This window comes from Sceloporus occidentalis, unplaced genomic scaffold, assembly GCF_023333645.1.
Source record: "Sceloporus occidentalis isolate IW3139 unplaced genomic scaffold, rSceOcc1.0.p SCAF_2, whole genome shotgun sequence".
NCBI classification, from domain to species: domain Eukaryota; kingdom Metazoa; phylum Chordata; class Lepidosauria; order Squamata; family Phrynosomatidae; genus Sceloporus; species Sceloporus occidentalis.
Genome location: NW_028316982.1, coordinates 244,535,121 through 244,562,342, shown reverse-complemented (window position 1 = coordinate 244,562,342; position 27,222 = coordinate 244,535,121). Strand labels below are relative to the sequence as shown.

The following is a 27,222-nucleotide window of genomic DNA, read 5'->3' as shown; positions in this document are numbered from 1 at the left end:
CCAAACATGTCATTACATGTTCATGCTGAAATAGTTTGATTAGAAATATTTTAAACTGTTGGCACTGAAAGCACAAACAGGAGCATATGGTTTCCATTTCCTAGTTTTAAACAAAAGAGTTTAAATTCTTCCCACTAATGCATGGAAATTGTACACATGTTATTGAACCACTGGTTCAAAGTAATGTTTATATAAAAAGTGCTTCCTTGGTTCAACTACAGAAACTGAAAAGAGAGACAGGTTAGTTTCATCTTCAGATCAAAGGCTGAATGGAACTGAGCATGATATATTCATTTTGTTATAGCAGCAAATCAAACATCTTCAGTGGAGATGGGGGGAAACCTCTTTTAAATACATGCTTTTTTTTTTGTAGGAAACAATATATTTGCTTTATTTCTCCCGTGCAGCATCCTCCTTCAGAGCTGGAACAGAGAAATGTAATGGTTCCACTTCCATTATTTCATGTTGAATGCTTTTGAAACTGGACATATGTTCAGAAACTTCAGTCTTCTCGCTCTGATGTGACTATAATTAAGGTGGAGAATAGAAGTGGCAGAAATGATTAATTCTTGTTCTTGTTGATGATGATGATTTTATTACCTACAACCAGGTTGGGGAAGTTATTTTTTTAAACCTCCATCTCTGGAATCTCCTAGCCAGTTATGCCTGTCTTTGCTAGGGATTTCTGGGAGCTGCAGCCCTCTAAAAAGAAACCTTTTTAGTTATGCTTACAAAATCACAACCCTCCCACATATCCATTGTTGTCATCGTTGCTGTTGTTATATGCCTTCAAGTCATTCCCAACTTAATGAAAACCCTAAGATGAACCTATCACAGTGTTTTATTGGCAAGATTTGTTCAGAGGTTTGCTAATGCCTTCCTCTGAGGCTGAGAGTCTATGATGTGTCCAAAGTCACCCAGTGTGTTTTCATGGCCAAGTGGCGATTTGAACCCTGATCTCTAGAGTTCTAGGGCAATGTTCAAACCACTATGCCACACTGGATCATATCCATGGTGATCCACAAATCTCATTTATTTCAAAGGAGATGGGGGGAAATAACCTCCCTTTCTTGTGATGCTATATCCCAGGATCAGCAGCTGAAACTGAATGGCGGGGGATGTAGGACAGAGTAAAGGAAACATTACTTCACTCAGTGCTATAGCTTAAAATGCAGTGGTGACCATCAGTTTGGGGAGCTTTAAACGGGGGTTGGACCAATTCATTGCAGAAAGGTTACTGATAGCTTCCAGTCATGATGGATATACATTACCTGCAGTTCCAGAGGCAATATTGCTCTGTATGCAGTTTGGTAGGGAACATGACTGGGAAGCTCCTTTTGTCCTGCTTATGAACTTTCCATAAGCATCTGCTTGCCACTATAAGAACAACAGAGTATAACTTCTTACTCTTATTCTCACAAAAACACTGAAATAGCTGAAAGATAACTGGACTAATGCCATGCAAGGTTTTCACCCCAGGTCTACCTCATTTAGGTCCAACTCTAGCTTTGATTCTCCTGGCCACATCAGACATGACATGCAGAGGCTCTCCCACTGCTTATTTTTAAAATGTATTTAAAGGAAGGTGTAGGAGAGAGGAGACTGACTTGATTATAGTTCTTTGTTTGCTTGTTTATTTCAAATTCCACTTTTCTCTCATATGGGACCCAAAGTAGCTAATACTATACGTTAAAACAAAATAGTTAAAACTGTAATACATTTTTTAAATAAAGTGTTAAATGATGGCACTTGAAGAAGGAAATATATAGCTTCCCTACACTGCCTTTTCCCTTTCTCTTCTACTTTAAATTACACCTCCTGAAAGGAAAAAAAAAGCCCTACAGAAAGGATATTTCTTTGTATTTTCTCCCCTGGGGCAAATAGCAATTCGGTTTGTGCAGGGTGTTCAGAAGTCCTCCTTTTCCAGGACCTGTCCTATATTTCAGCCTTCTGTCCAGAAGGAATTTCAAAATGCCCTCCATTTTCAGCATGACTAAGAAGCATAAATTTACATTTATATGAATGTTTGCAGCTTTTATTTGATCATGTTCTACATTTTCTCAAATGTCCTACATTTTGTGGTGCCTTGCCCTCCTTTGGGGTTAAGACATCTGGTCACTTAGGGTTTGTGCACATGGGTGATTCCTGTCAGGAAAATGGCACCACATAAAGGCTAACACCCCCTCCACAAGTGATGTGCTCCTGATAAGAATTTGGGCCTCCTTGTAGTTGCCTTTCTATTTCAAGAAGCCCCATATTAGACCTCTGGCTGCTTTCTTTTTTTGATGGGGCAGAGTAGTGCAGCTCAAGGTGAATGTTGGGGAGGAGCTTTTCTGCAGATCCTTTCAACTTGTCTCTGCCACTTTAGATTGTGCCTCTAAATAGGCTCAATCTATCAATTTGTAAATGAACACTAACATTACAAAATGCTGGAATATCCCATGGATCTCCTTCCAAAGAAAAGGAGGCACTCTGCCCCAGGAACGTCTCAACATAGAGAAGTGGAGTGAATGTCACACGTTTAACATATATACCTGAAGCTGCACATGGTGCTTTAATGTTCATATGCATTTTTGATGTGCATGCACACAATCGATGGATTGATTGATTTTTATTCAGGCAGGCTTTTAAAAATCATGACAGGGTGGCCTTTATATGGGGTATGTGTTTTAGATTATATTTTTAAACTTTTGTATGTTTTTAACCTTAATTTTATACTGTTTTAACTAAGTTATTTTAATGTTTTTTTTAAATAAAGTGTTTTATCTTGTGAGCCACCTTTGGTCCCTTTTTGGAAGAGAGGCAGCATTAAAATATAATAAATTGATATGACTGAATGTATACCCTACTTTTCTTCCAGGATCGGATCCAAAGTGGCTTACATTAATTTAAAACATGATTAAATTAAAGACTTATTTTACAAAAGTTAAAAGGAATCCAACAGCAACTTAAAAAAAAAACAACAACCCATGGTTTAAACAGTTCAAAACATACTTAAATCACAATTTAATTTAATGATTTTTTTTAAAAAAATATAAAATAAAATACAGTATACCGCTCCATACACACTACTTCTACATAATTTAAAACTCAAAATCCTTCAAGAATAAAAAGATCTTGACATGTCAGCAGAAAGAGAGGGAGGGGGCCAACTGGACTTCCCATGGAAAGTTGTTACACAGCCTGGGAGCAGCTACTGAGAAGGTTCTTTCCTATGTCCTGATCAAACATGCCTGTAAAGGTTGTGGAACTCAGAAAAAGCTCTGCCCTGCAGCAGATGTTATAGCTTGCACAGGTTTGTATAGAGAGATATGGTCTTTCAGATAGTCTGGACCCAAGCCATGTAGGGCTTTAAAGGGCAAACCCAGAATTTTGGATTCTGCCTAGAAACAGACTGGCAACCAGTGAAGTCATTTCAACAAAGGGGCCATATGATCCCTGTTATCAGCCCTGGTTACATTACTGACAAGATGCATCCACTCTTCACAATCAAAAATTCACAATAAAAATCCACTCTCCAGAAACTAGGGCACAGACAATGAATTCAAACTACAGAAAAAGAGATTCAACCTCAACATTAGGAAGAGCCTCCTGACAATAAGAGCTGTTCAACAGTGGAACATACTTCCTTGGAGAGTGATGGAGTCTCCTTCTTTGGAGTTTTTTAAACACAGGCTAGATGGTCATATGTTGGGGGTGCTTTGATTATGGAGTTTATCAGACAAGGGAAATTGGAAGTATAATCCAATGGCAATCTGAATGCAATCATGGAGTTTAACGTTATTGCGTGATAGTGTACTAAATGCAAATTCAGGCAATGGGAAGTCAGTTGGAGCGCAATCATGGGGTTTCACGTTATTGCGTGATAGACGACCACACACAAATTCGAGCAATGACATGCTATTTTCGGGCAATGGTGTTACCACATATGGATTTTAATAAATTTTGGAGTGTGTGTGGAGATCCTTCATGACCCCAAACTGACCTGCCAGGCTAGCAGCCATAATCCTGAAAGCAGTGGGTCAAGTAGGCAGATGAGTCATACTCACAAGACCCCTGGAAAACAACACTTTGGAAATTCTCCACAGGAAGGTTTGGGAGTTGCTAAAGGGAAAACCATCACCTCCAAGAGTAAAATCTTTGTTTTAAGTCTCACGTTTGATGATTAACTTGACTCATCTACTATCTCCCCCTCCCCCGATTGTTGTCAGACCACTTTGCCTCAACAAGACAATGCAAAGCCCTTGTTTACAATGACCAAGCAACCAAACACCTTTTGTTCTCACCATCAAGTACCTTTGCCAGAAGCAAGATTTTGCCTTATAAAAACCCCAGACTTTTGCCTGTTCACTGGGCCAATCTGGATTTCAGAGGGAAGCTCTGCCCCTTTGAACACTGACCTGGCTCCTGGCCCAGTCATTCTATGGCTGAGCCTCATGCCATCCCCATCATATTCCATTTGGGCTCCTGAAGAAGCCTACTGGAGTAAGGATAGCCCTAGTAAAACCTGAAATCCTATTCCACGCTAACCTCTGATTTCCTGAGCCTTGTATAAATGTGTGTGTGCTAGTGAATTGTGTGTGTTTTCCCTGTTTTAATAAACTGAACTTTAATTAGAAATGTCTGCTTCTGCTCCAGTTATTGGAATCTCCTGGTCTCTTGGTATACATGACAGGAGGCAATTCTGCAGAGCTGTCATAGCAGGCCCCCTCTTGCAATATTAAGCTAATAACAATAATATTAAATTCCCCTAATCAGACCCTTGGCTACAATGGGAAGCCAGTTCCAACGCAATTCGCATTCACGTGAATTCGCTGAGCTAGCGAATTCACACGAATGCATTCTGGCCCCACTTTCTTTTCATTCGAAATTAAGAGAAATTCCTCACGTGTGATAAAGTCCTGTGTGTTCCTGCATGGCAGGGGATTGGACTTGAGGTATCTTCCAACTCTATGATATGATGGGGCAGAGTAATACAGCCCAAGATGAATCTTGGGGAAGAATTATTTTAAAACATTTAACTCTGATATTGTGAAGTCAAAGCTAAACCCTGAAGAATGACACTTCTAGCAACTTAAATGAATACTATTTTTCTAAGAAATCCCTTAAGGCAAAAATGGAGATCAATTTACTAGAGGCAACAGAGAGGGCTCAAGACATTTGGCGAGAGCATCAAATAGTATCAAAGACTGATCAATTTATAGTTTTTTTTGGTGGGTTTTTCAGGCTTTGTTGCTGGCTGTGAAAGCCTTCAATTTCACATTGATCAATTTATTTTAGCACCTGAAAAACAGCAGTCTAGGTCAAAATTTTCTAAAGACTAACAATTTTTGCCCTTTCACTCTAAATCAGCTGCCAGAGGGGCCACTTTCCTCTGCCTAATGGTAGGGGATCAAGGACCAGAAAAGAGGAGCAACCCCTAAGAAACAGGAACAGTTGGAGGATGAATAAGTGCTCTGTCTTTCTCAAAACTTGGAAAGTTTTGCTCAGTCAGCAGCCACCCCAAAGATGGACAAGAGCATCACTGGACCATTTACATGATGCTCTCAAGAAAACACTCAATAATACATCTCCCTCCATCATGTCTTCTCTGCTCTCTACTCTCTCTCTCTGAACAGCTGGGGACAGTGCCAGATTTTTAGCACTCTGCAGTTCCCCTGGAGGTAAACAGATGATGCTCTTTGAATAGAAGAGTCAGCAACAGGGGACATCATTCACAATTCCTTTGCCAGGCACACTATTAATAGATTTGAAACTCAGAACTGCAAAAATGTCCTTGTTTGCTATGCTTGCTTACCGCGCCTTCTGCCTGTGCCAGCTGGCATGCCAGAAGGGAAAGCAGCTGCGAAAAGGATGGTCTTTTTTGGGAGTCCAAGGCCCAGCAGGAACAGAGTACTAGATATCTGTAAAGACAACATGGTAAAAACACAGAAAGAGAAAAATATACAATGATTCCTTACAGCATTTTCAGTGGGAAACTAGGTGATGTTGAAAGACCTAAAGATCAAAAGGACTTCCATTTCAGTCAAAATTAATACTTTCATCACAGGTTTTGGCCATGCAGGTTGGAGTATTCAGGGAGCTGTAGTCCCAAAGCTTGGTCATACTGGCTGCGGAGATTCTGGGAACTGAAAGCCAAACATTAACTTAACTTGTTGTTGTGTGCCTTAACTTGTTGTTGTGTGCCTTCAAGTAGTTTCCAATTTATGGTGAACCTAAAATGAACTATAGGGCAGGGCATAAATATTTTAATTAATAAATAAATACCTTATCCACTATTTATTTATTAAAATATTAATACCCTGCCCCATATCAAAAGATCTCAGAGCAGCTTCCACATAATATTAAAACAGGTTAAACAGTTTTAATTTTTTTTTTTAAAAAAAATAATAATCATGTATTAAATATAATGAATGGTTAACACAAGATTTAGAAGATTTAAAATGAAATACATTCATATTTGAGATGAAATAGATCAGTATTTGAGATGAATTAATGGGGTCAAAGGCCTTGGTGAACATTCAGGTTGTCAGTTGGCATGTAAATGAGATCAGTGTTGGCACCAATCAGGCCTCTAAGAGGAGGATATTCCACAGTTGGGGTGCTGTGGTTGAGAAAGCCTCATCTTATGTCTTAACACAGTGTATTGGCCTCACCAGCTACTTCACCATGTAAGCTAAGAGTGAAAAATCTTAGGCTTCTGGGCATTGATAGACTACAGTTCCCATCCACCTTGCCCATTGGCCATGCTGACTGAACTGATGGCAGTTGGAGTGCCCCAATATCTGGTTAGTAATAGCTTCTCCAGCCCTAAGCAGTGAAGGTATTCTATAGCTTCACATACTTTCCACCTGGCTCAATTATACCAGTTATATTTTGCAAGCTTTTATGGGACTGCTGGTGCTAACTCATATCTAAAACATTTTGGCTGGGTTTTGGAAAGGAGGTAGCTTACATTCCAACCAAATCTGCACCATACTATTAAAATTCACCGGAGTGATAGGACAAAGAAGCATGTTCAGAGTATTAAAAGCATATATGTACCAGTATTATAAAGTGGGACAGCACTCTTGCAAAACAGAATCCCTCTTGTGAACAGTCAACACAGATCAGTCACATTCATAGAGCTTGGAAAAGTTATATACAGCTTGTTTTTATTTGCTCATTTTCCACATTCACAAGGGTCCTTCAGCCCTAACCCCAGTGAATGTGGAGGGACCACTGTACTCACTAGTCCAAACCCTCTTCTTACATTTCTTTTGTAGCATAAAATGGACATTCCATTTTAAATCCGCTTCGAATCATCTTGTAGAAATTTGCATCAACTTGCATTCCAGGGTAAGGATTAACACCTAAAGGGGGGGGGGGAGGTACAGGTAAGGAATTGTTATTGACCTGTGCATCTTGCTGACATTTGCAAAATGCACCCACACAGATATATTCCCCTTTATTCCCTCCCCACTGCCCATTCTAACTTAGTGATTCTGAGCCAGTTAGCTATGCAATGAGATGAGACCACCACACAAAAGAGATTATCGAATGGCAAAAAAGAGCGACTTACTCCTGCCAGAATACAGTCACTTACAGGATGCAGCCAGGAATTATTACCTTGAAAATGCCGTCAATGCCGCCAATGCCGCTGAGCGACTGCATCCCGGCTGCATCCCAGCTCCCAGCCATGCTTAGCCAGCCAATTTGCAAACACGTTCCCATGCTTGCAAATTGGCCAGCTGTTACACTGGCATGCTGGGGCAAGGCAATGGCAGCCAGTAGAGTGACAGCATGAGGGGAATCTCACAGCAGCCTCTGCAGCCAATCATTTGCTATTTAAGCCAGGAGCAGAACTGAGCTCCAGTACTGTCTGGTTGCCATTGTGCAGCTGGGAGAAAGCCTTATGAAATGGTATTGGGTACCTCCTTGTGCAATGTCTGAAAAAGTACTTTTGTTTAACCCTCTAGTTGTGTAGGATTAAGTCACCAAGCAAATTCGATCAACAGAAGTTCACTTTAGACAGCACCTCTTCCTCAGTGATGCCAAACATCACTATTACCACCATCTTGAACAAGTAAATAAAATGCATGTACCTTGCTCTTAAGGAGAATTAAAATATGTGCTACCTGGAATGTGATTCTCCTTAAAAAGCAAAGCATGTAACCCCTTCATACTCATTTACACATTAAAAAAAATTATATCGCTGCTGCCACAACAAAACTCAGTGGTGAGGACCAAGAGTAACAGCATGTAATTCACAGCCTGTGAGTTACTTTTTTGTGACTTAGAAGTCAGGAATAGATTGCAACATTTTATTGCAGCTGCCCTATTTCCTGAGCAAAGGAACATGATCCAAAACATACCAAGAGAGAAAATTTCCCACAATAAGATTCCATAAGACCAGACATCACTCTTGATTGTATATATTCCTTCAAATAAGCTTTCAGGTGACATCCATTTGACAGGTAAGCGAGCCTGTATGAAGAAAGAGGGAGATAAATAAAACCAACTCTGCATTAAAGCATCCACAGATTGAAGTGGGAGAAGAAATAATTATACAAACTCTGTATACTAGATAGATAGACAGCAAGATTTGTTCAGAGGGGGGCTTGCCATTGCCTTCCCCTGAGGCTGAAAGAGTATGATTTGTCCAAGGTCACCTAGTGGATTTTCATGCGGATTCAAACCCTGGTCCCAGAGCTGCAATTCAAAACTCAAATCATTACACCACATTGGTTCTCTCAAGTCAGGATATTTGTTGTCAATAATAACTTCTAATATAACATCAAATAATCCAATAAAAACAATGGGAAAAGTCTGCAAATGAGAATTTACTTACATTCCCTCTGACAACATAGTTGGAGTCGTACATTATATCCCTGGCAAGACCAAAGTCACAGATTTTTGCCACTTTTCCATGTGTGAGTAGTATATTCCTGGCAGCAAGGTCCCTGTGAACACACTGGTAAGGAAGGATTGTGTTAATTGATTTGGCATCATATTTCACTATAAATGTTGATAATAGAATGGCATATAACTTGAGAAACACCTGTCAAAATGCCTGTAGGAGTGCCTTATGAAAGTGAGTTTTTAAAATAAATGTTGTTATTGTTATTATCAATATAATGTATTTAATTTCAACCACTTGCCCAGCCCTAGGACACAAGGCAGCTTACAAAAATGAAAACAAAGGGAGAGATAAGTTGGCATTATAAAAAACATAAAAACCCACCAAACTATAATTAAACTCTTAATAAAATTAAATATAATTTTAAAACATAATTAAAAAGCAAGAAATACAGCACAGTGTTAAAAGTGGTTTTCTTATAAACAGTCAGTTACCAAAGGTTTGGCAGACTTTTAAGAAAAATCTTCACCTGCCACTAGAAGGAGACCAAAGAAAAAGGCAATCTTGCCTTTCTAAGAAAGTCGTTCCAAATCCTGGGAGCCAACATCAAGAAATAATTCAAGACCATTATTCATTATACCAAGTAACTTCATTCTTACTCATCATATTACTTTTGAAATGTGAGCCCATGTTAATTCCAAAAGGAACTACCAGTTGTTCCAATTAATTATGTCAATTGCTACTCATTTCTTCCAAGCTCTGCTAAAAAGCAGTCGATTTTAAATTTCTTAAACTGGAGCTTGGAGGATTTGAAAAAGTTACTCTTTTTTGACCAAAGCTCCTAGAATCTCCGACCAGCATGCATGTGGTCTGGGAATTCTGGGAACTATAGTACCTAAAGTAACTTTTCCAAGCACCTAAGTGCCATGTGCTCTATTTAAGATATGAGTACTTAGGAATATCGTTCAGTCCACTTTTTGAAGTGAACTGAGTACATCTATTGGATTAAAATGTAAGTCAGAAAACAGGTTTCCTTTGGATTTCAAACTTCCAAATTCTGTAATTCAGTTTCCATCCCAAAATGCATCCTGAACTGCATGTTTTTGAACAAAATATGGTAAGAATTACCATATTTTGTGAGAAAATGATTCAAAAATACATACCTAAGTACATTTTTTCATGAATAGTTAAAGAAAACTGAACCAATTAGCACAGAAATGAGAGAGTCAAGATTTAAGAATGAACAGATGCTATGTTGATGGAAATGGTCTGATCCATTCATTCCTAAACTTCATGCATCAAGACTGTGTCCTACCACATATTCGTGCTAGAAATTTCTTCTTCTCAATTAGTTTCAAAAGTGCTACTGTATTCCTTTAGAAGTCTTTTTACACATATTCATTGGCAGTCAAAAGCCCCAGGTTCTTGTGTGATCAAATCTCCTTTCAGCTGCAACCCTCATTTTTGTTTTTTTCCAAGACTATATTAAGTCTTGGTTTCTTGAACTCAGCTAATTTAAAGTGAACAGTACTGCTGAAAGAAATACGGTCTGGCTGATTCATATAGCTTCCATCTCTGGGTGTCCTTTGTCTTTGGCCAACCAAAATCATTCCATGGCCTGCTTACTCTTCCTCTCCCTCCAACGTGTGCCAGGAAAAGCTTCACCACTGCTCTTGAATTCTTTCTCCCTAATTTTATCTGTTTATTTTTTCCTCTTTCACTTCATCTCTCTTCTTAAAAACAACAACACACCCTTCTATAATATGCTTTAAAATTTGCTATCTGTTTTCCTTTAACAATAAGACCTCTCTTTTTCTGGGAAGAACCCTGCCTTCATTTCTGTTTCTCCTTCTCAAAAATTTAATAAGCCTTGCCCCAAAATTATACCATTTTTTAAAATGGCGGTTTTGGGAAGGTTTTGAAAAATGGTGGGGGACTTTGTTATAAGAACATCTGGATCTCTCTCTCTCTCACTCTAAAGAACATCTAGGGGTAGCTGTGTTGGCCATATAGCAAGTCCAATAACATCCAAATAACAATATTAATAACATCCAAACAATGATAGCAATGATTCAAACAATGATACCAAACAATGATACAATAACGGTATCGTTGTTTGGATGTTATTCGATTGTCTGTCTGTCTGTCTGTCTGTCTGTCTGTCTGTCTGTCTGTCTGTCTTTCATTATTATTTTCATCCCCTGTCTATCTTTATTCTTCCCCAGGAATATATATATATATATATATATATATATATATATATATATATTTGCAGTACTTATATCCTAACTATATCTTTGTCATAAATGTAAGCTGCAATTTTTAACTGAAGTTAAAAGGTTCTAATGGGACTTGCACCACTCTAAACATTTTTGCTTTCTTGAACTATTTTTGGCACATGAAGCTTACTGATTTTGACTCCAGAAACTCCATTCCTTTGGCAACTTGATAGGAGAAGCAGAGAAGGTCCTCAAATGTCAAGACGTTAAGGTCTTCTTCATCATCCAGTCTTCTGTTCACATATTTCATTTCTTCTACAAATGAAAAATCATGACAGTTTTATTTCCCCAGAGTGTGGTGTGAAAAGAAGAAAGGAGAGGTCTTCTTGCTCTTTAATCAAGATCTCTAACTACTGCATGCACTAATTCTAATAGAAACATATATTCTTTTTTAAACACACACACACATATATACTTTCATAAACTTTCCTGTTACAGGAGCTAGTAATAAATGTTCAGAAGGCTACATCTGTTCAAAAGGAACTCCTGCCTCATCTTGTTATAAATTTAGATGACTCAATTAAGATTGCATCACATGATCTGATTATGAGAATCCATTCCTCTTAAAAGTAGCATCCCAAGGTCTGCTGCAGCAGAAGATAGTACCCCCATTCAAAGGGCACAGTAACAAAACCCAACAAAGGTATTGGACACAGGAAGCAGAAAACTTCTCCAGAACCTCTCTCATCTGTAGCAGTAAAAATATTATGATAATGAAAATTAAAACTCTGATGCCTTTGTAAGACATTAAAAACTACTGCATGAGGTCATTGCCTCACTCTATGTAATGGTAGTATTGGCAGTGAAGATGGTTATGCTGCTGCTGCTGCTGCTGCTGCTAATGATGAGAGCGAGATGGCTGGTTTTGCCTGCTGCTGGTATAGTCCCAGTCCCAAGTGCTAATTTCAGCAAAGTTCCTTTATTTTCCTCCTATAATTTCCAGAATAACCTGTTGGCCACCTGACTGAGGGGTTCTGTACTGCATAATCTAACCCACCCAAATGTTTCTAAGTTATGTTCTTGATGAAAAAAAATATTGTCCAATCTTTTTCTAGAACTCAAGATTCTGCTAACCAGGATTATTCACCAAATGACTGCTTGACTTCAGATTTTAATTTCTCACCATCCTGAGAAAGGAGAGCAACTCTAGCCAGTTTAGAGGTAAAATCCAAGTTTTCTTTTAAATCAGTGTTTCCAAAGTCATCCACTGGTATGTATGATCCATTTGTTATTATATTCCCATTTCTGGAAAAAAAAAGCCATCGGTGATTATTGGTTTGTTTTAAAAAGAAATGTTAACAGCAAAGAGGACGCAAGTAAGAAAAACAGAGCTTTACTGTGAAATACACAAACAGGAATCAAATCCATGACAACGGATCCATCTTTAAATTTGCAAATGAACATTTGATTGGTACTTAAACAGAATTCGTCACTCAGATCATGAAATTTGTTATATTACTCATTCACTTTAAAATTATGAAGCTGCAGAAAGAGAATTTATGTCACTTTTGATTTAGTCAGCCTATCAGCAGAAATGAAACCTGGCAACCTCAAGCAGCATTCTTGTGGCTTTTCTATAGAGCTGTGATTGCAAAACTATGCAATGCTAAGTTACCCTACACAATAATGAACTCACGGAGCTGTTGTCATGAGACACAGCGATAATGGGAGTTGTAGCCCAACAACATCTGGCAGTCACAGGTTCCCCATCTCACACTCCTTTTTTTACCCTCTAGCAATAATTACAAGGTTTCTAGTTCAAAAGCCATCTAGTTAGCTTCCAGGCATGTTGAGAAAGCCCCTAAAACTTCAAATTTTATTTAAAGTAGGCAGTACATAGGGAAATCCCCTTTGGATTGGCTACCACTAGCATAATGAGTATCACATTTCAAAAGCAAAAGATGTTGTTTTTAGAAATTGATAAACAGCTCCTTTCACCTTCGCTTTTTCCTTTACAAATATTTCTATAATACCAATTTTTGATACAACAGAAACAAACTGATCATCAGCTTCAATCTATCTTCACCACCAAGACATTGTCTCCTCTGTCTTCCCAATGATGCCCCATACAAGTTCATCACTGCAGCTAATTCTGTAACGTAATTCTTTCACACTCAATTCATACATTCGTAAATTCATACATAAAATACATACATACATGCATACATATCTATGTACATAGATTAGAACAATGAAAGGTCTCACACCTCCTTTCTGCCTTAGCGAAAAATACTCTCCTGCCCCAAATTTTAGAGCCTAGGGTCTTGATTTTGGCAAAGTATTTGATAACGTTCCACCATGATATTTTGTCTAATAAACTGACTAAATATAGTATAGAGGGAAACACCATCAGATGGATCCATAATTGGTTGGAAAACCATACTCAAAGAGTCATCATCAGTGGCTGCACTTCGGACTGGAAGCAGCTCTCAAGTGGAGTGTCTAAGGGTTCTGTCCTAGGGCCATTACTCTTCAACACTTTTATCAAAGACTTAGATGACAAGGTGGTGGTAATCCTTATCAAGTTTGCAGATGTTACAAAACTGGGAGAAGCGGCTAGCAGATTAGAAGACAGGAACAGAATTCAAAAGTATCTTGATAAACTAGGAAATTGGGCAGAAATTAATAAAATTAAATTCAGTAAAGACAAATATGAAATCCTACATTTAGTCCACAAAAACCAAGTGCACAGGTACAGGATGGGGGATTCATGGCTCAGAAGTAGTATACGTGGAAAAGACATTGGGATTATTGTTGATCATAAACTGAACATGAGTCAGTGGTGTGGTGCTGCAGCAAAGGATGCAAATGCTATTTTAGCGTGCATTAGTGAAAGCATAGTTTCCAAGTCAAGGAAAGTAGTAGTTCCACCATATTCTGCACTGGTCAGGCCCCATCTGGAGTACTGTGTTGAGTGCTGGGCACCTCAATTTAAGAAGGATATAGACATTTTGGAGCAGGTTTAGAGAAGGGCAACAAGGATGATAAGAGGCATGGAGAACCAAACACACGAGGAAAGGTTGAATAAGCTTGGCACGTTCAGTTTGGTGAACAGAAGATTGAGGGGTGACATCACTGCACTCTTTAAATACCTCAAGGGTTGTCACAGAGAAGAGTGAAGATTTGTTCTCTGCTACTGCAGAGGGCAGAACTCAGTCTAATGGAGTTACATGAAAGAAAATTTTCATTGTACATTAGAAGGAACTTTTTGACAGTAAGAGGGTTCAGCAATGGAACCAATCACCTAGAGAGGTGGTGGGGTCCCCTTCTATGGATATCTTCAGAAAGAAGCTGGACATCTACTTGCTGGAATGGTTTATCTAGAGATCCTGCACTGAGTAGTGGGTTAGACTCAGTGGTCCATGAGGCCTCTTCCATCTCTATGATTCTGAATTGTATTGTTAGTCCCAACTAGTGTAGACACATTGAATCAAAAGGATTTATATGAGCATTGATTCACCATTCAGCATTTGATTCAATGCTTCTACATTAGTTGGGACTACTAAATAAATTCTGGCCCAAGTGATCATGTTGTTGTTGTTTTTATTGTTGTGTATGTTGAATGGGGAATCAACACTTCAAGTAATAAGGATTTAATAATTATATTTTAAGCTGCTCAGAGTCTCATATTGAGAGAAAAGTGATATATAAATCAAATAAATAAATAAATAAAGTTCAATGGGCCCTCACATTCACAGGGGTTAGGATCACAGGACCCATATGAAAGCAAAACAAAAAAAACAAACAAAAAACAACAACATTATTTTTTAAATCTGAGATAAATCTCTAGATCTTTCAGCATAGTTCTATGGTCCACATCTGCCAGAAGTTGACCATGGAATTGTGCTGGAGGACCTACAGATGCCTAAAGAATTGTTTTGTTAGGAATCTCTAGGTCCCCCAGTGTGACTGTATGGTCAACTCCCAGCAGAGTCATGCCGGAGGACCTAGAGATTTTTAGAGAAAACATATTAGTCAAATCCATGAATAATCAAATCTGCAAAAGTCAAAGCCACAAATATGGAAGGTAGACTGTACTTTTGATTGTTTATTTCAGCTAAAGCTGGCTATCAGTGTTTCGTAGCTGTAAAAAAACTGATTTGAGGACTATGTATAGTCTTACATACCTTCAAGGAGGTGGAAATGTAGTTTGCACACACAGAGATGACTCTCATTCAAATAGTTACAGCTGCAGACATGCCAGTCTAGGAGCTGGCCAGAGAAATAAAAGCAAGCCTCCTCAAATGTAACTAAAATCAGATGGCTCACTGAAAATGTGCTTCCAGAACCTGGATCTGGAAGGCAGATCAAAGGAAGAAGTAAGATTCATCAAGGCCTACTGGAAATGTCAGAAATGGAGAAATGTGCAACCACACATGCACAGATTACTATGTATTTCCAGAGCAAAATATAGGTAGAGACAGCGAGTTAGATTTTGTTGTTGTTTTCCCACCTTGTATTGCACACTTTGTTTCTTCCTCACCTGGAGACCAATATTATTAGGCCTGCTTTCATTTCCTCCCACGTATCTTTCTGTCTTAGTCATTCAGTCAGAAGACCACAGAGAGTTCTCTCCCAGATATACGGTTCACTCTAATAGAACTTTCTCTTTTTTAAGATGGCCAGAATTTTAATGATTCCAGATACCAGTTTCTATATGAGACAACAATGATGTCTTTGCAGAAGCAAAAAGCATGGGAAGTATAGGTTTGCCTCCACAAGCTTTGTTGTTGTCTCCAACATATGACCCTGAGGTGAACTTATCATGGGTTTTTTCCCCTGAGGCTGAGAGTGTGTGACTTGCCCAAAGTCATGCAGTAAGTTTCCATGGCCAAGTGTGAATTTGAACCCTGGTCTCCAGAGTCATCGTCCAATGCTCAAACCACTGTCCAACGCTGGCTCCCTCACAAGCCTCAGCATTCCAAATCAACTAGAGGGTAGAAACTAATTTTTGGTCATCTTCAAATCAACTCCAGCTTATGATAACCCTATCTTCTTGGAAAGATTTGTTCAGAGGAGGTTCACCACTGCCTTCCTTTGAGCCAGAGAGAGTTTGATTTTCCCAAGGTCACCCACTAGGTTTCAATGGCCGAGTGGAGATTTGAACTCTGTGTCCCAGAGCCCTAGGCTAACATTCAAACCAGTACACCATAGTGGCTGCTCTAAATGGACAATATTTGTGCATTTTTTCATATTGTTTCCATATCAGGAATGATTTGAACAAGGAAGGGAAAGCATAATGACTGATGACAAAGATGCACAGTGCACAGACAAGAATAATCTGTTTCCCACAAAGTCTCAACATATTCACATCATGGCCAGAACTTAGAATCATAGAATCATAGAGTTGGAACAGACCGCTAGGGCCATCCAGTCCAACCCCCTGCCATGCAGGAAATCTAAATCAAAGCATCCCTGACAGATGGCCATCCAGCCTCTGTTTAAAGACCTCCAAGGAAGGAGACTCCACTACACTCCGAGGAAGTGTGTTCCACTGTCGGACAGCCCTTACTGTCAGGAAGTTCCTCCTAATGTTGAGCTGGAATCTCTTTTCCTGTAGCTTGCATCCATTGTTCCGGGTCCTGTTCTCTGGAGCAGCAGAAAACAAGCTTGCTCCCTCCTCAGTATGACATCCCTTCAAATATTTAAACAGGGCTATCATATCACCTTTTAATCTTCTCCTCTCCAGGCTAAACATCCCCAGCTCCCTAAGTCATTCCTCATAGGGCATGGTTTCCAGACCCTTCACCATTTTAGTCGCCCTCCTTTGGACATGCTCCAGTTTCTCAATTTCCTTTTTAAATTGTGGTGGACACAGTATTCCAGGTGGGGCCTGACCAAAGCAGAATACAGTGGTACTATTACTTCTCTTGATCTAGACACTATACTTTTATTGATGCAGCCTAAAATTGCATTGGCCTTTTTAGCTGCCACATCACACTGCTGACTCATGTTCAACTTGTGGTCTACTTGGACTCCAAGATCCCTTTCACATGTAGTCTCCTTCAGCCAGGTGTCCCTCATCCTATATCTGTGCATTTCATTTTTCCACCCTAAGTGCAGCACTTTACATTTCTCCGTGTTGAATTTCATTTTGTTAGTTTTGGCCCAGCTTTCTAGTCTATTCAGGTCATTTTGAATTTTGATCCTGTCCTCTGGAGTATTAGCTATTCCTCTTAATTTGGTGTCATCTGCAAATTTGATAAGTATGCCCCCAATTTTGTCCTTCAAGTCATTGATAAAGATGTTGAATAGCACTGGGCCCAGGACAGAGCGCTGTGGGACCCCACTGGTCACTTCTCTAAAGGATGAAAAGGAGCCATTGTTGAGCACCCTTTGGGTTCATCCAGTCAACCAACTACAAATTCATGTAACAGTTACCTTGTCTAGCCCACATTTTACAAGCTTGTTTGCAAGAATGTCATGGGAAACCTTGTCAAAGGCCTTACTGAAATAAAGATATACTATATCCACAGCATTCCCTTCATCTACCAAGCTGGTAATTTTATCAAAGAAAGAGATAAGGTTTGGGTGGCCTGACTTGTCTCTCTGAAACCCATGTTGACTTTTTGTGATTATGGAATTGCCATCTAGATGTTCACAGACTCTCTGTTTAATGATCTGCTCCAGAATCTTTCCTGGTATTGATGTCAGACTAACTGGATGATAATTGTTGGGATCCTCTTTTTTCCCCTTTTTGAAGATGGGGACAAAGTATGCCCTCCTCCAGTCTGCTGGGATTTCTCCTGTTCTCCAGGAGTGTTCAAAGATTATTGCCAATGGCTCTGATATTACATTTGCCAGTTCTTTTAATACCCTTGGATGTAGTTTGTCTGGTCCTGGAGACATATATTCATTTAGATTAACCAGGTATTCCTGTACTATCTCTTTACTTATTCTGTGCTGAAATTCCCCTATTCTGTCCTCTGCTCCATTATCTGCAGATTGAGCACCCTTTTCCTTCCTCTTCACTCTTTGCTCAATGTTTATGGAACTCTTGACACAAAACCTCACCCAGGTTCAATGGTTACCTGGAGTTTGTATATCCTGGGAAACTGTGGTAAAAACTGAAGCTATGTTCTCTGAAGATATCAGTCCATGTCTTGTGAAACCTGTCTCTTTTGCTTCGTAAATAGTTCAAGAGGTCTCCGTAGCAACAGTATTCAAAAATCAAGTAAATGGGTCCTGCAATATGATTTTAGAAAACAGAAAGACAAGTAAATATCTTCTATTTGGCTTCTAGGTGGGGGGGGGGGGGAGGGAACGGGACTTTTGGTTGGTTACAGGAGAAAAGCCATCTTTAATTCACTTCATGCATTCAAAATCAATCCAGGTTATCAGAAACTGCCTTATATCAAGACAGATAGGTTGCCACATTTAGGGTAGTACCCAGTGATGTACTGCAATGCTTCTTGAGCTATATGATATATAGAACTGACAGTTTTCCCTCCATTGTTCAAAGACTGGTGCTGTATTTGAGTCTATTGGCTACAAATGTTTATTTCTTCATTAGAAACTATCCAGGGGCCAACAGCAGATGGCTTATGGACCAGCACCAGTCCATCGATCACCATGTTCATTAGCGTTGGTGTCGTGGAATCAGGGCTCACAGGGTAAAAGCACTCTGATATTCTCATGAGCAGGGACAGTGATGTCTTCTGCCATCATCCTCAGTCTTTCCCTTCTTGTCTGAACTTTGATGCAATCACACCAGTCAGTGGAGAAAGGTCTGGGAATGGTGGGTTTTCCAGTAACAGTTTCTGTGCTGTAATGCAAAGTATTTCAGGCTTGCTTACCATGAATGAGCAATTATGACCTGCCTGGTCTTACAAAAGACCAGTTCCTCCTAGATTTGGTCTGTTGATTTTGTGATCAAGTGTCTTCCTCTGTTGTTGAGCAAATAATGATGCTGAGCAAATAATAAGTGTGTGCGGATGAGAGATATATTGAAGATAAGATTCAGGCTTTTGGATAGCTCCTTGGGCAAAAATCTGGAGCAGACTCGCCACCACTTTAGTACTGTTGTGTACTTTCAAGTCAGTTCTGATTAATGGCAAACATATTGTAGGGTCTTATTGGCACGATTTGTTCAGTAGGGCCTTTGCCTTCCTCTAAGGCTGAGAGAGTGTCACCCAGTGAGTTTCCCTGGCTGAGTGGTAATTTGATCCCTGGTTTTCAGAACTGTAGTCCCATGTTCAAACTACTACACTACACAGTCTCCTTCAATATGGCAACCACTAGCATGGCATAGTGATTTCAATGTTGGACTATGACTCTGGAGACCAGGGTTCGATTATGGCTCTGCCATGAAACCCTTGAGTGACCTTGGGCAAGTCACACAGCTTCAGGGGAAGGCAATGGCAAACATTATCTGAACAAATCTTGCCAAAAAAAATCCTATGATAGGTTCATCTTAGGGTCGCCATAAGTCAGAAATGACTTGAAGGCACACAATTCACACACAATTGCCACTGCACTGGCTCATTCAGTATATGAAGAATATTGCAGACTATTAGCCTGTAAAGATAGGTTTGTCCCCCTTTGTTCCTTACCCGACATGGTACAAGCTCCTAGGAGATTCACAATGTTTTCATGTTTCCCAATGTGGGTCATCATTTTGAGCTCAGACATCAGAGCATCTTTCTCAGAGGAGCCATACTTTTCTGGAAATGGAAAAGCATTAAAACCCCTTTATAGTTTACATTCAGAGTACATTCACTGTCCCATGGACGTGGAAACCATTAGCTGTCTCTGTGTGAAGTTCAATTCTATGAGTGTTTACATGGGAAGAAAACTCAGTGGGACTTACTCCCTGCTAATTCTACAAAAGATTGCTGTATTATTCTCACAAATGGCTAGCACAGGTTTATATAAGAACCTGCCAAGGAAAGACCTGCCAAATTAGGTCAAAGGCTAGTATTGTCCTGTATAGTCACCAACCATGGCTGCTTCTAGATAGACGGGTCCCATACAGAATTAGGATACATTTTTGGACTACAGCTCCAAGAATCCCCGTGTCAGTGACCAAGAGTTCCAGATGATACAATGTTTAGGCCAAATTCCCTCATTTAAAAAACATTACTTGGACAGCATTTGGAAAATTTTCTTTATTAGACTACAACTGGCCAAAGTAGCTGGGGATTCTGCGATGATAGTTTAAGAAAGTAATATTTCAAAGCTCTGTTCCTGCTGATAACATTCAAAAGGTACTGTGTAGCCTTCTGTTTCAGAGATGGGGAAAAGGACATTTCCACATTAAAAAAAATTGGGAGGAGGTTCTTGAGGGGGTGTCATGGCATCACAAAAGTGGGGATTGTGACCCATGGGCCACACTTTTGCTATCCCTGGACTATGTACTGTGTAATGAAGAACTTTGGGGAATATACAGTTTGACAACAGATACAGAAATGTTCTCTTTGTCCATTTTTCGCATATCATGCATAAGAACAATTTTGAAGCAAACAGTCATTGCAAAACCCTACCTATATCTTAAATTACCTTTTTTAACTACAGACTTTAGCTTAAATGGACAGTGGTGCTCCAAAAAATAACTTTCCAAACTCTATAATCAGAAGCCCAGTGAACACTTATGCACTGAGACCTCTAATAGTGTGATTCCTTCTCTATGCCACCAGCTGTATTTTGCCAGTAGAGGGAGATACTGGGCTGTTGCCTGATGTGCTTGGATACCACCAGGGATGAGTGAAAAGTTTGTTTTGCCCATTTTCCCCTCAGAATTTGCAAATTTCGTTATGTATTTGATGGTGGGCAAAAGTAAAGCTAACAGATTTGCACCATCAATGGAGAAGGACATTGATTAGTTGTCTCTCTGAAGCCTGACTTAGAATACGTATGGATCAGCCACATTTGTGGTGCTGAAGAAGGATTGCCACCTCTTTTTCTAATAGATCATTGTCAAGAGCCACATGGCAGACTACTAGAACACAACTTTCTCTACACTGGGATAGTCCAGCTTGGGTTCAGGCCATCTGAAAGACCTCCCAGTTTGAGTTTTTCCAAGGGTGCATCTACACTGTAGAAATAATGCAGTTTCACATCACTTTAAGTGCTATGGTTCCATCTTACAGAAACCTGGGATTTTAGTGTTGTGAGTCATGACCACTCTTTGGCAGAGAAAGCTAAAGACCTTGTAAAACTACAAATCCCAAGGTTCCATAGGCTGAAACTCAAGCACTTAAAGTGATGTCAAATTGCATTATTTCTACAGTGTAAATGCACCCGAAGTTTTAAGATCCTCTGAGGAGGGTGTTCTTTTCATCCCACCATCATCATAGGCCCATTTGGGGAGGGCATAGGAGAGAGCCTTGTCAGCGGCTGGTCCCTAATTGTGGAATTCCCTTCTATGGAAAGCTAGGTTGACTTCTCTTTAGCTCTCTTTCTCACAGCAGGCAAAGGCCTTTCTGTTTACCTAATGCTTTAAATGTTAACGGTTTGTTGTAGAAGATCTTTTAATATGGGCATGTTGTATCATTATAATTATTGTTGGCTCAAATCCAGTAGGGCTGTTACAAATGCATAATCTGAAGTTATGCTCTCGTGGCTGTTAGTGGGCAACAGCTGCTGTTATTGAGAGGGGTCTTTTCCCTTGTTGTTTGGGGTGTAGCTGGCTGACAGTCCCACCCCATCTCACATGCATGATCTCCAGCATGAGAGCAAATTGTTGTAGAGACCCTGCTTCTGCCTGTTGTGCTAAAGATTGCTCATGGCAGGGGATGGAAATGGTAGATAGCTACTTCCAGACCCCCTCTATCACAATGGCTGCTTCTCAGTAAGTGGAGACTAGGGGAACCGGGTGGGATTCATTATATAAGACCATAACTATGGTACTTATCCATAAGTAAATCCCATATAAGTGTCTGACCATCATCATCATCATTAAAAACATTCTTTTAAGAAACATTTTAATATGATTGATTAATTGTTTATTTTAAAAAGCTTTTCTGTTATCCATTCTTTCAGCTGTATTTTGTTTTAACTCAGATTGTGAATCCCTGCTCCCCTGCCAACTATAACTAGATGACAGTCTTGACAAAATCCATGAAGAGCAAATAACCTGTGATCATCTAGATGTTTGTTTTTTTAATTCCATCTCTCATCATCTTTGACCACTGTCCATGTTACCTGATGGAGTTGGAATACAGCAGTATTGGGGCAGGCACAGTTTATCTGTCCCTGATCCAAAATGGATCACTCACTTGTCACAATATATATATACATATTACCTTTGAGCATTTTGACGGCAACCTGGGCTGACACTCCTGTTTCACTAATCCCATATGCTACAGCATTCACCACTTTCCCAAAGGCACCAGAACCAAGTACTTGTCCTACATAATAAAACAAAGAAGAAGAAAAGAACATGAATTTCTTATCTTACTGTATGGAATCCACTTAGTAAGGTCACACTGAGTTTCATGATGACGACCACAGACTGCTCACCAAATTCCAAGTTTTCTCTGGGGAACTCCCACTTTAGATCATACTCAACCTCATTGAAATCAACGTAAATATATTCATTATCAGAAGGGCCAGTCATCTGGATCATCTGCAGCTGACTTTCATACCTAACTTGCTGCAGAGAATAAGACATTGTGAGTAGTGGAAATGGCATGCAAGACAGTCAGGGAGTAAGTGAAAGAGATGCAGGGATTTTTGCTATTACCTTTCTGTGTTTCTGGCAAGTTAAAAAGAATAAAACAATGATGAGTGGAAAGCAGAATCCAATAATTCCATATAATGCAATGTTATCTGGTGGAACAAACACTGCAATTTGAAAAAAAAAGATGGATTGTCAGCATGAAACAAACATTCAGAACATATTTACAAGTTGAGCTTGCTTTTAAAAAAAATTTGCCCTCTCTTCTCCTTACAAATGAACTGTCTGAACTGTAAGGAACACCAGAATTGTAAGGAATCTCTTTGGTTTTGCCAGTTTAAGGAACAGGAAAAAGCCCAATCAAAAAAGATGAAACTAAAAACATTAGTAAAACAGAAAATTATTTCATCTCCACTAGTTCTCTATAGTGTCAAACATACAGAACCCACTCATTCCCATAAAATGAACTGAGAAAAAGAAACCAAGACTAGGAACTGTAATGATCTGATACTGAGTGTGATCTTACTTAAAATTCTTCCTCTTACATAGTTGTTAGAAATAATTTTAGAGTTATTTAATAAGTGAACATTTTGTCTTAAGTATTTTAGTTTTAATTCTTGAAGAAAATATTCTGTAATTGATATTCCTCTTTTTTCCACAGGGGAAAAAATAAAGGAAAAATTTCCTCCTGAATTTTTCCTCTTCCCAGCCTTTACTTCCAACAGAAGATTCTTGCTGCTCTCAATTAAAAGGCATTGTGCAAATCTTCTGCTCTCTTTTTTTAATCAAATGAATTTTCTTGGGTAAGAAAAAGAAAGACTAAAGAAGCAATGGGAAAACACAGAAAAGGATGCAAACTGAACTCAAAGTCCTCTGTGGTTCAAATAAGCCTGTATGAGTGAGGCAGGGCAATTGTACACTGCAAAATACCAGTCTGGAGGTACTAACAGTAAAGAGATAAAGTGCAGCAATATTGGTTAGGAGTGGGAACTACGTAACCCACCAGATGTTGCATCTTAGCAATGGTGAGGATTGTTGAAAACTGCAGCCCAACAAAATATGGAGATACTAATGATACCCTTGCCACAGATGATGTTACCACACCATAAGCCTGAGACACAGAACCAGAGACAAAGTTACTTTTTTTGAACTACAACTTCAAGAATCCCCAACCAGCCTGATCACTGGGGTTAATGGGAATTACCATCAGAAAAAAATAACTGTCTCAAGCTCTGCAGAGAACTTGAATAAGATTGCTGGTTTCTAAAACTCAATTAATTCCTCTTTAGTTAAAAGTCATATTAGAAAGAATGCCCAATTTGATCGAGGTTCCCTGTACACATTTCTACTTTGGATTCTAAAATCCAGTCTTCCGTACAATATTTCATAGTGGTAGAGTTCAACGATAGCCGTGTTAGTCTATAGAATCAGTACGCAGAGAGATCTTGTACAGTGGACTCTTGTAATATGCTGGGGTTTGATTCCAAGATCCCCCATGGATAACAAAATCCGTGGATGCTCATGTCCCATTAAATATAATGACATAGCAAAATGGTGTCCCTTATAAAAAATGGAAAATCAAAGTTTGATATTTGAAATTTATACTTTTTTTGAACATTTTCACACCGTGGATGCTTGAATCAGTGTATAAAAAATCTGTGTATAAAAAGGGCGAATTGTGGTACCTTTGAGACTAACTGAAAGAAAGAAATCTTTCATTTAGTCTTAAAGGTGCTACAAGATCTCTCTACGTATTAACATTTCATAGTGTTCTGTATGTAAAGTGTACATTTAAGCTTGGTAGGTATAATGGTAGTACCTTTTAAGTTAACAGTGTTTGTTTGGCAGGATGAGCCAACTGAATTGTTTGCACAACACTCAATCAAAAATCCAGCTTGTATTTCCTTTGTGTGTAGAATGCTTGTAGTGATCCAGGAACCAAAGGTCTTTCCTTTCCGTATGCTATTTGAAATTCCCATGATTTCTGTACAACTGAGGAGGAAAGAAATTAACTACATTTTTCCAAATTTCAAGTATGATCAATAACAAAAGTATGTGCTTTGTGCAGCATGTTATTTGTTATTAAGATGTGGGAATAAATAGAGAACTTTCTCTCTATCTCTTTTAGCATGCAGGTAACTTTCATTTAGAGGTTGTGCCTAGATATTCTTATTAGGGACTAGAACATTGCCTAGTTGAAACTGGAGCCTCAGGATCAACCTACCTAGTCCTCCTCTATCATTTATGTCAGTGGTGATAAAAACTATGGAGACAACCACAATTTATGACCTATATTCAGTTGTTGGTCACAACTAGAATAAACTCATTATATCATTTGCCAAACGATAAGTCAACAATTATGTAAATCCCAATGATACAACGGGTCTTCAAATTATATACAGCCTAGTTAAAAAAAAAAAGGGGGGGGGGAGAAGAAATTGCATACAGCCTTATATGATATGGCAGGTCAACTCATTTCAGTGTTAAGACTGTCTTCACAGATCTTTCTCGGTGAAGATACCTCTTTGATCTAACATAAGATGATATAAGGAAGCTTGGATGAGGACAAGGGGGTTACCCTGATTGGGACTTGAAACCAGGGACTTTATTGCATGAGAAAAAAAGATAAGAGCATAGTGGGATGCTCCAGTCAATATCACACAATAATGCTATGACTGTCATTCAACGTCTTCCAAAATCGCGATTATTGCACAATTATCCCATGAATAAAGAGCTATTCTAGCACCACTTTTTATTCACAGGATTTTTTCCATGAATAAAAAGCAGCGCTAGAATGCTTCTTTATTCATGGGATAATTACATGATTGTTGTGAGATGTTATGTGATAATCATAGCATTATTGCGTGATATTGACAGGAGCATCCCACTATGCTCCTGTCTTTTTTGCTAGTGTGATAAAGTGCTAGGACCAGTCAAATTTTCTCCAGTGGTTGGAGAGCATCTACCTATTCATCCTCCTGCTTGGGAACTGCATAGTTTCCAGCGGGTACCAGCCTGGGAATGGAGAAGGCACCCATGGAGTAGACAACCATTGTTTATAACATACCACAGTTGGACTTCACTGTCGTCTGCTACAGGTTCCCTACATTAAGATGAATGCTCAGATCATATTCTTATAACTTTCCTAGGGTGTACTTTGACATTAGGGTCAAGGCTTTTTTGACTCTAACTTTCCTGGTCCTGTATTCAGGAACCACCCCCAGCAACTAACAGTGAGTTCAGTAGTTGAATGGATGAAGAAGAGGAGGCAAGATGGAACATTGGTCTGACTCACTGATGTGTTCTTCACAAAGCACCAGATATTACCCTTTTTTCAGAGCTAAAAAGTTAACCTATGGAAATATGGCTGAGTTCTAATCATATCATAGTATAGTGATGGCTTAAAAAGATATAACACTACCACACATACATAGGGCCACAGACATTTTTATTGACAGACTGAAATGAAATAATGTTTCATTTTATTTACTTTATATGCTTTCTTGGACACTCCCTCCAGACCCAGGATGATGCAGGATTGCTCTCAGAGATGCAAGAAATTTGGCTTGGTGTTGAATGCATTGTTACCTCTGGTTTTCCTATAAAAATATGGAAAAACAACACAGAATACTTTTAGAAAAAATTATTGCCACAGCTTGTTAGATGAAGCCACTCTAAAAGTTGAGTCTCTCCTGTTATAGCTAACCTGGACTATGGATTCATTTGTTTGCATTGAATACAGCCAGAAAAGAGCAAGGTGGTTATTGTGGAGTTGCCTAGGGGGTACAGCACTATGATTTTAGTTTAGTTGCCCTGGCACCATAGAATCATACAATCATACAATTGCAGAGTTGGAAGAGATCACAAGGGCCATCCAGTCCAACCCCCTGCCATGCAGGAACTCTCAATCAAAGCATACCTGACAGATGGCCATCAGCCTCTGTTTAAAGACCTCCAAGGAAGGAGACTCCACTACACTCTGAGGAAGTGTGTGCCACTGTTGAACAGCCCTTACTGTCAGGAAATTCCTCCTAAAGTTGAGGTGGAACCATTAATCCCGAGAGTTGCAGTTTAAGGAGAAGCATTTGGCATGTGCAAAGAGCTCTAGATTTTCATCAAACTATAAATCCCAGAATTCCATAGGAAACAGCCATACCAGTTAAAATGGAATTTAGTGCTATAACTGTGCAATGTAAAAGGGCCCCAGGTCACAGAGTGTCAAATAATTCCATTGTTTTATTAGGGTGGTTAACTATTTGTACAAACTTTGTGAACACTTGTCTGATGCAAGTGGACCACTAAGTTTGCTAATACACAATGATGCAGCCTAGGAATAGTCACAGACTCAACAGGAGACATTTCAAAGAATGTCAAACAAAACAAAATGCCTGCAAAGCCCCAACACTGATGTTCTACAGCCCAACTTAGCAACAGTTCCTACAGTGGGATGGGAATTCTGTGGCCTTCCAGTTATTGTTGAATTACAG

At 39.2% G+C, this 27,222-nt stretch overlaps 1 protein-coding gene across 1 annotated transcript in view; it reads right to left on the bottom strand.

The window, feature by feature from the left end:
* Positions 1-390: 390 nt before the first annotated feature.
* The window catches only part of LOC149319906 (receptor-type tyrosine-protein kinase FLT3-like), a 51,568-nt gene continuing 24,736 nt past the window's right edge, over positions 391-27,222 (bottom strand). Inside the window, exons 11-24 of the mRNA XM_089508460.1 lie at positions 26,226-26,334; positions 24,555-24,727; positions 22,802-22,887; positions 22,579-22,711; positions 22,362-22,466; positions 19,671-19,781; positions 18,150-18,303; positions 12,242-12,363; positions 11,249-11,373; positions 8,831-8,953; positions 8,355-8,466; positions 7,253-7,352; positions 5,798-5,903; positions 391-525 (exon numbers count right to left, since the gene is read on the bottom strand). Of these exons, the coding sequence (XP_089364586.1) occupies positions 391-525; positions 5,798-5,903; positions 7,253-7,352; positions 8,355-8,466; positions 8,831-8,953; positions 11,249-11,373; positions 12,242-12,363; positions 18,150-18,303; positions 19,671-19,781; positions 22,362-22,466; positions 22,579-22,711; positions 22,802-22,887; positions 24,555-24,727; positions 26,226-26,334 (1,694 nt within the window). The remainder of the gene's footprint in view (positions 526-5,797; positions 5,904-7,252; positions 7,353-8,354; positions 8,467-8,830; positions 8,954-11,248; positions 11,374-12,241; positions 12,364-18,149; positions 18,304-19,670; positions 19,782-22,361; positions 22,467-22,578; positions 22,712-22,801; positions 22,888-24,554; positions 24,728-26,225; positions 26,335-27,222) is intronic.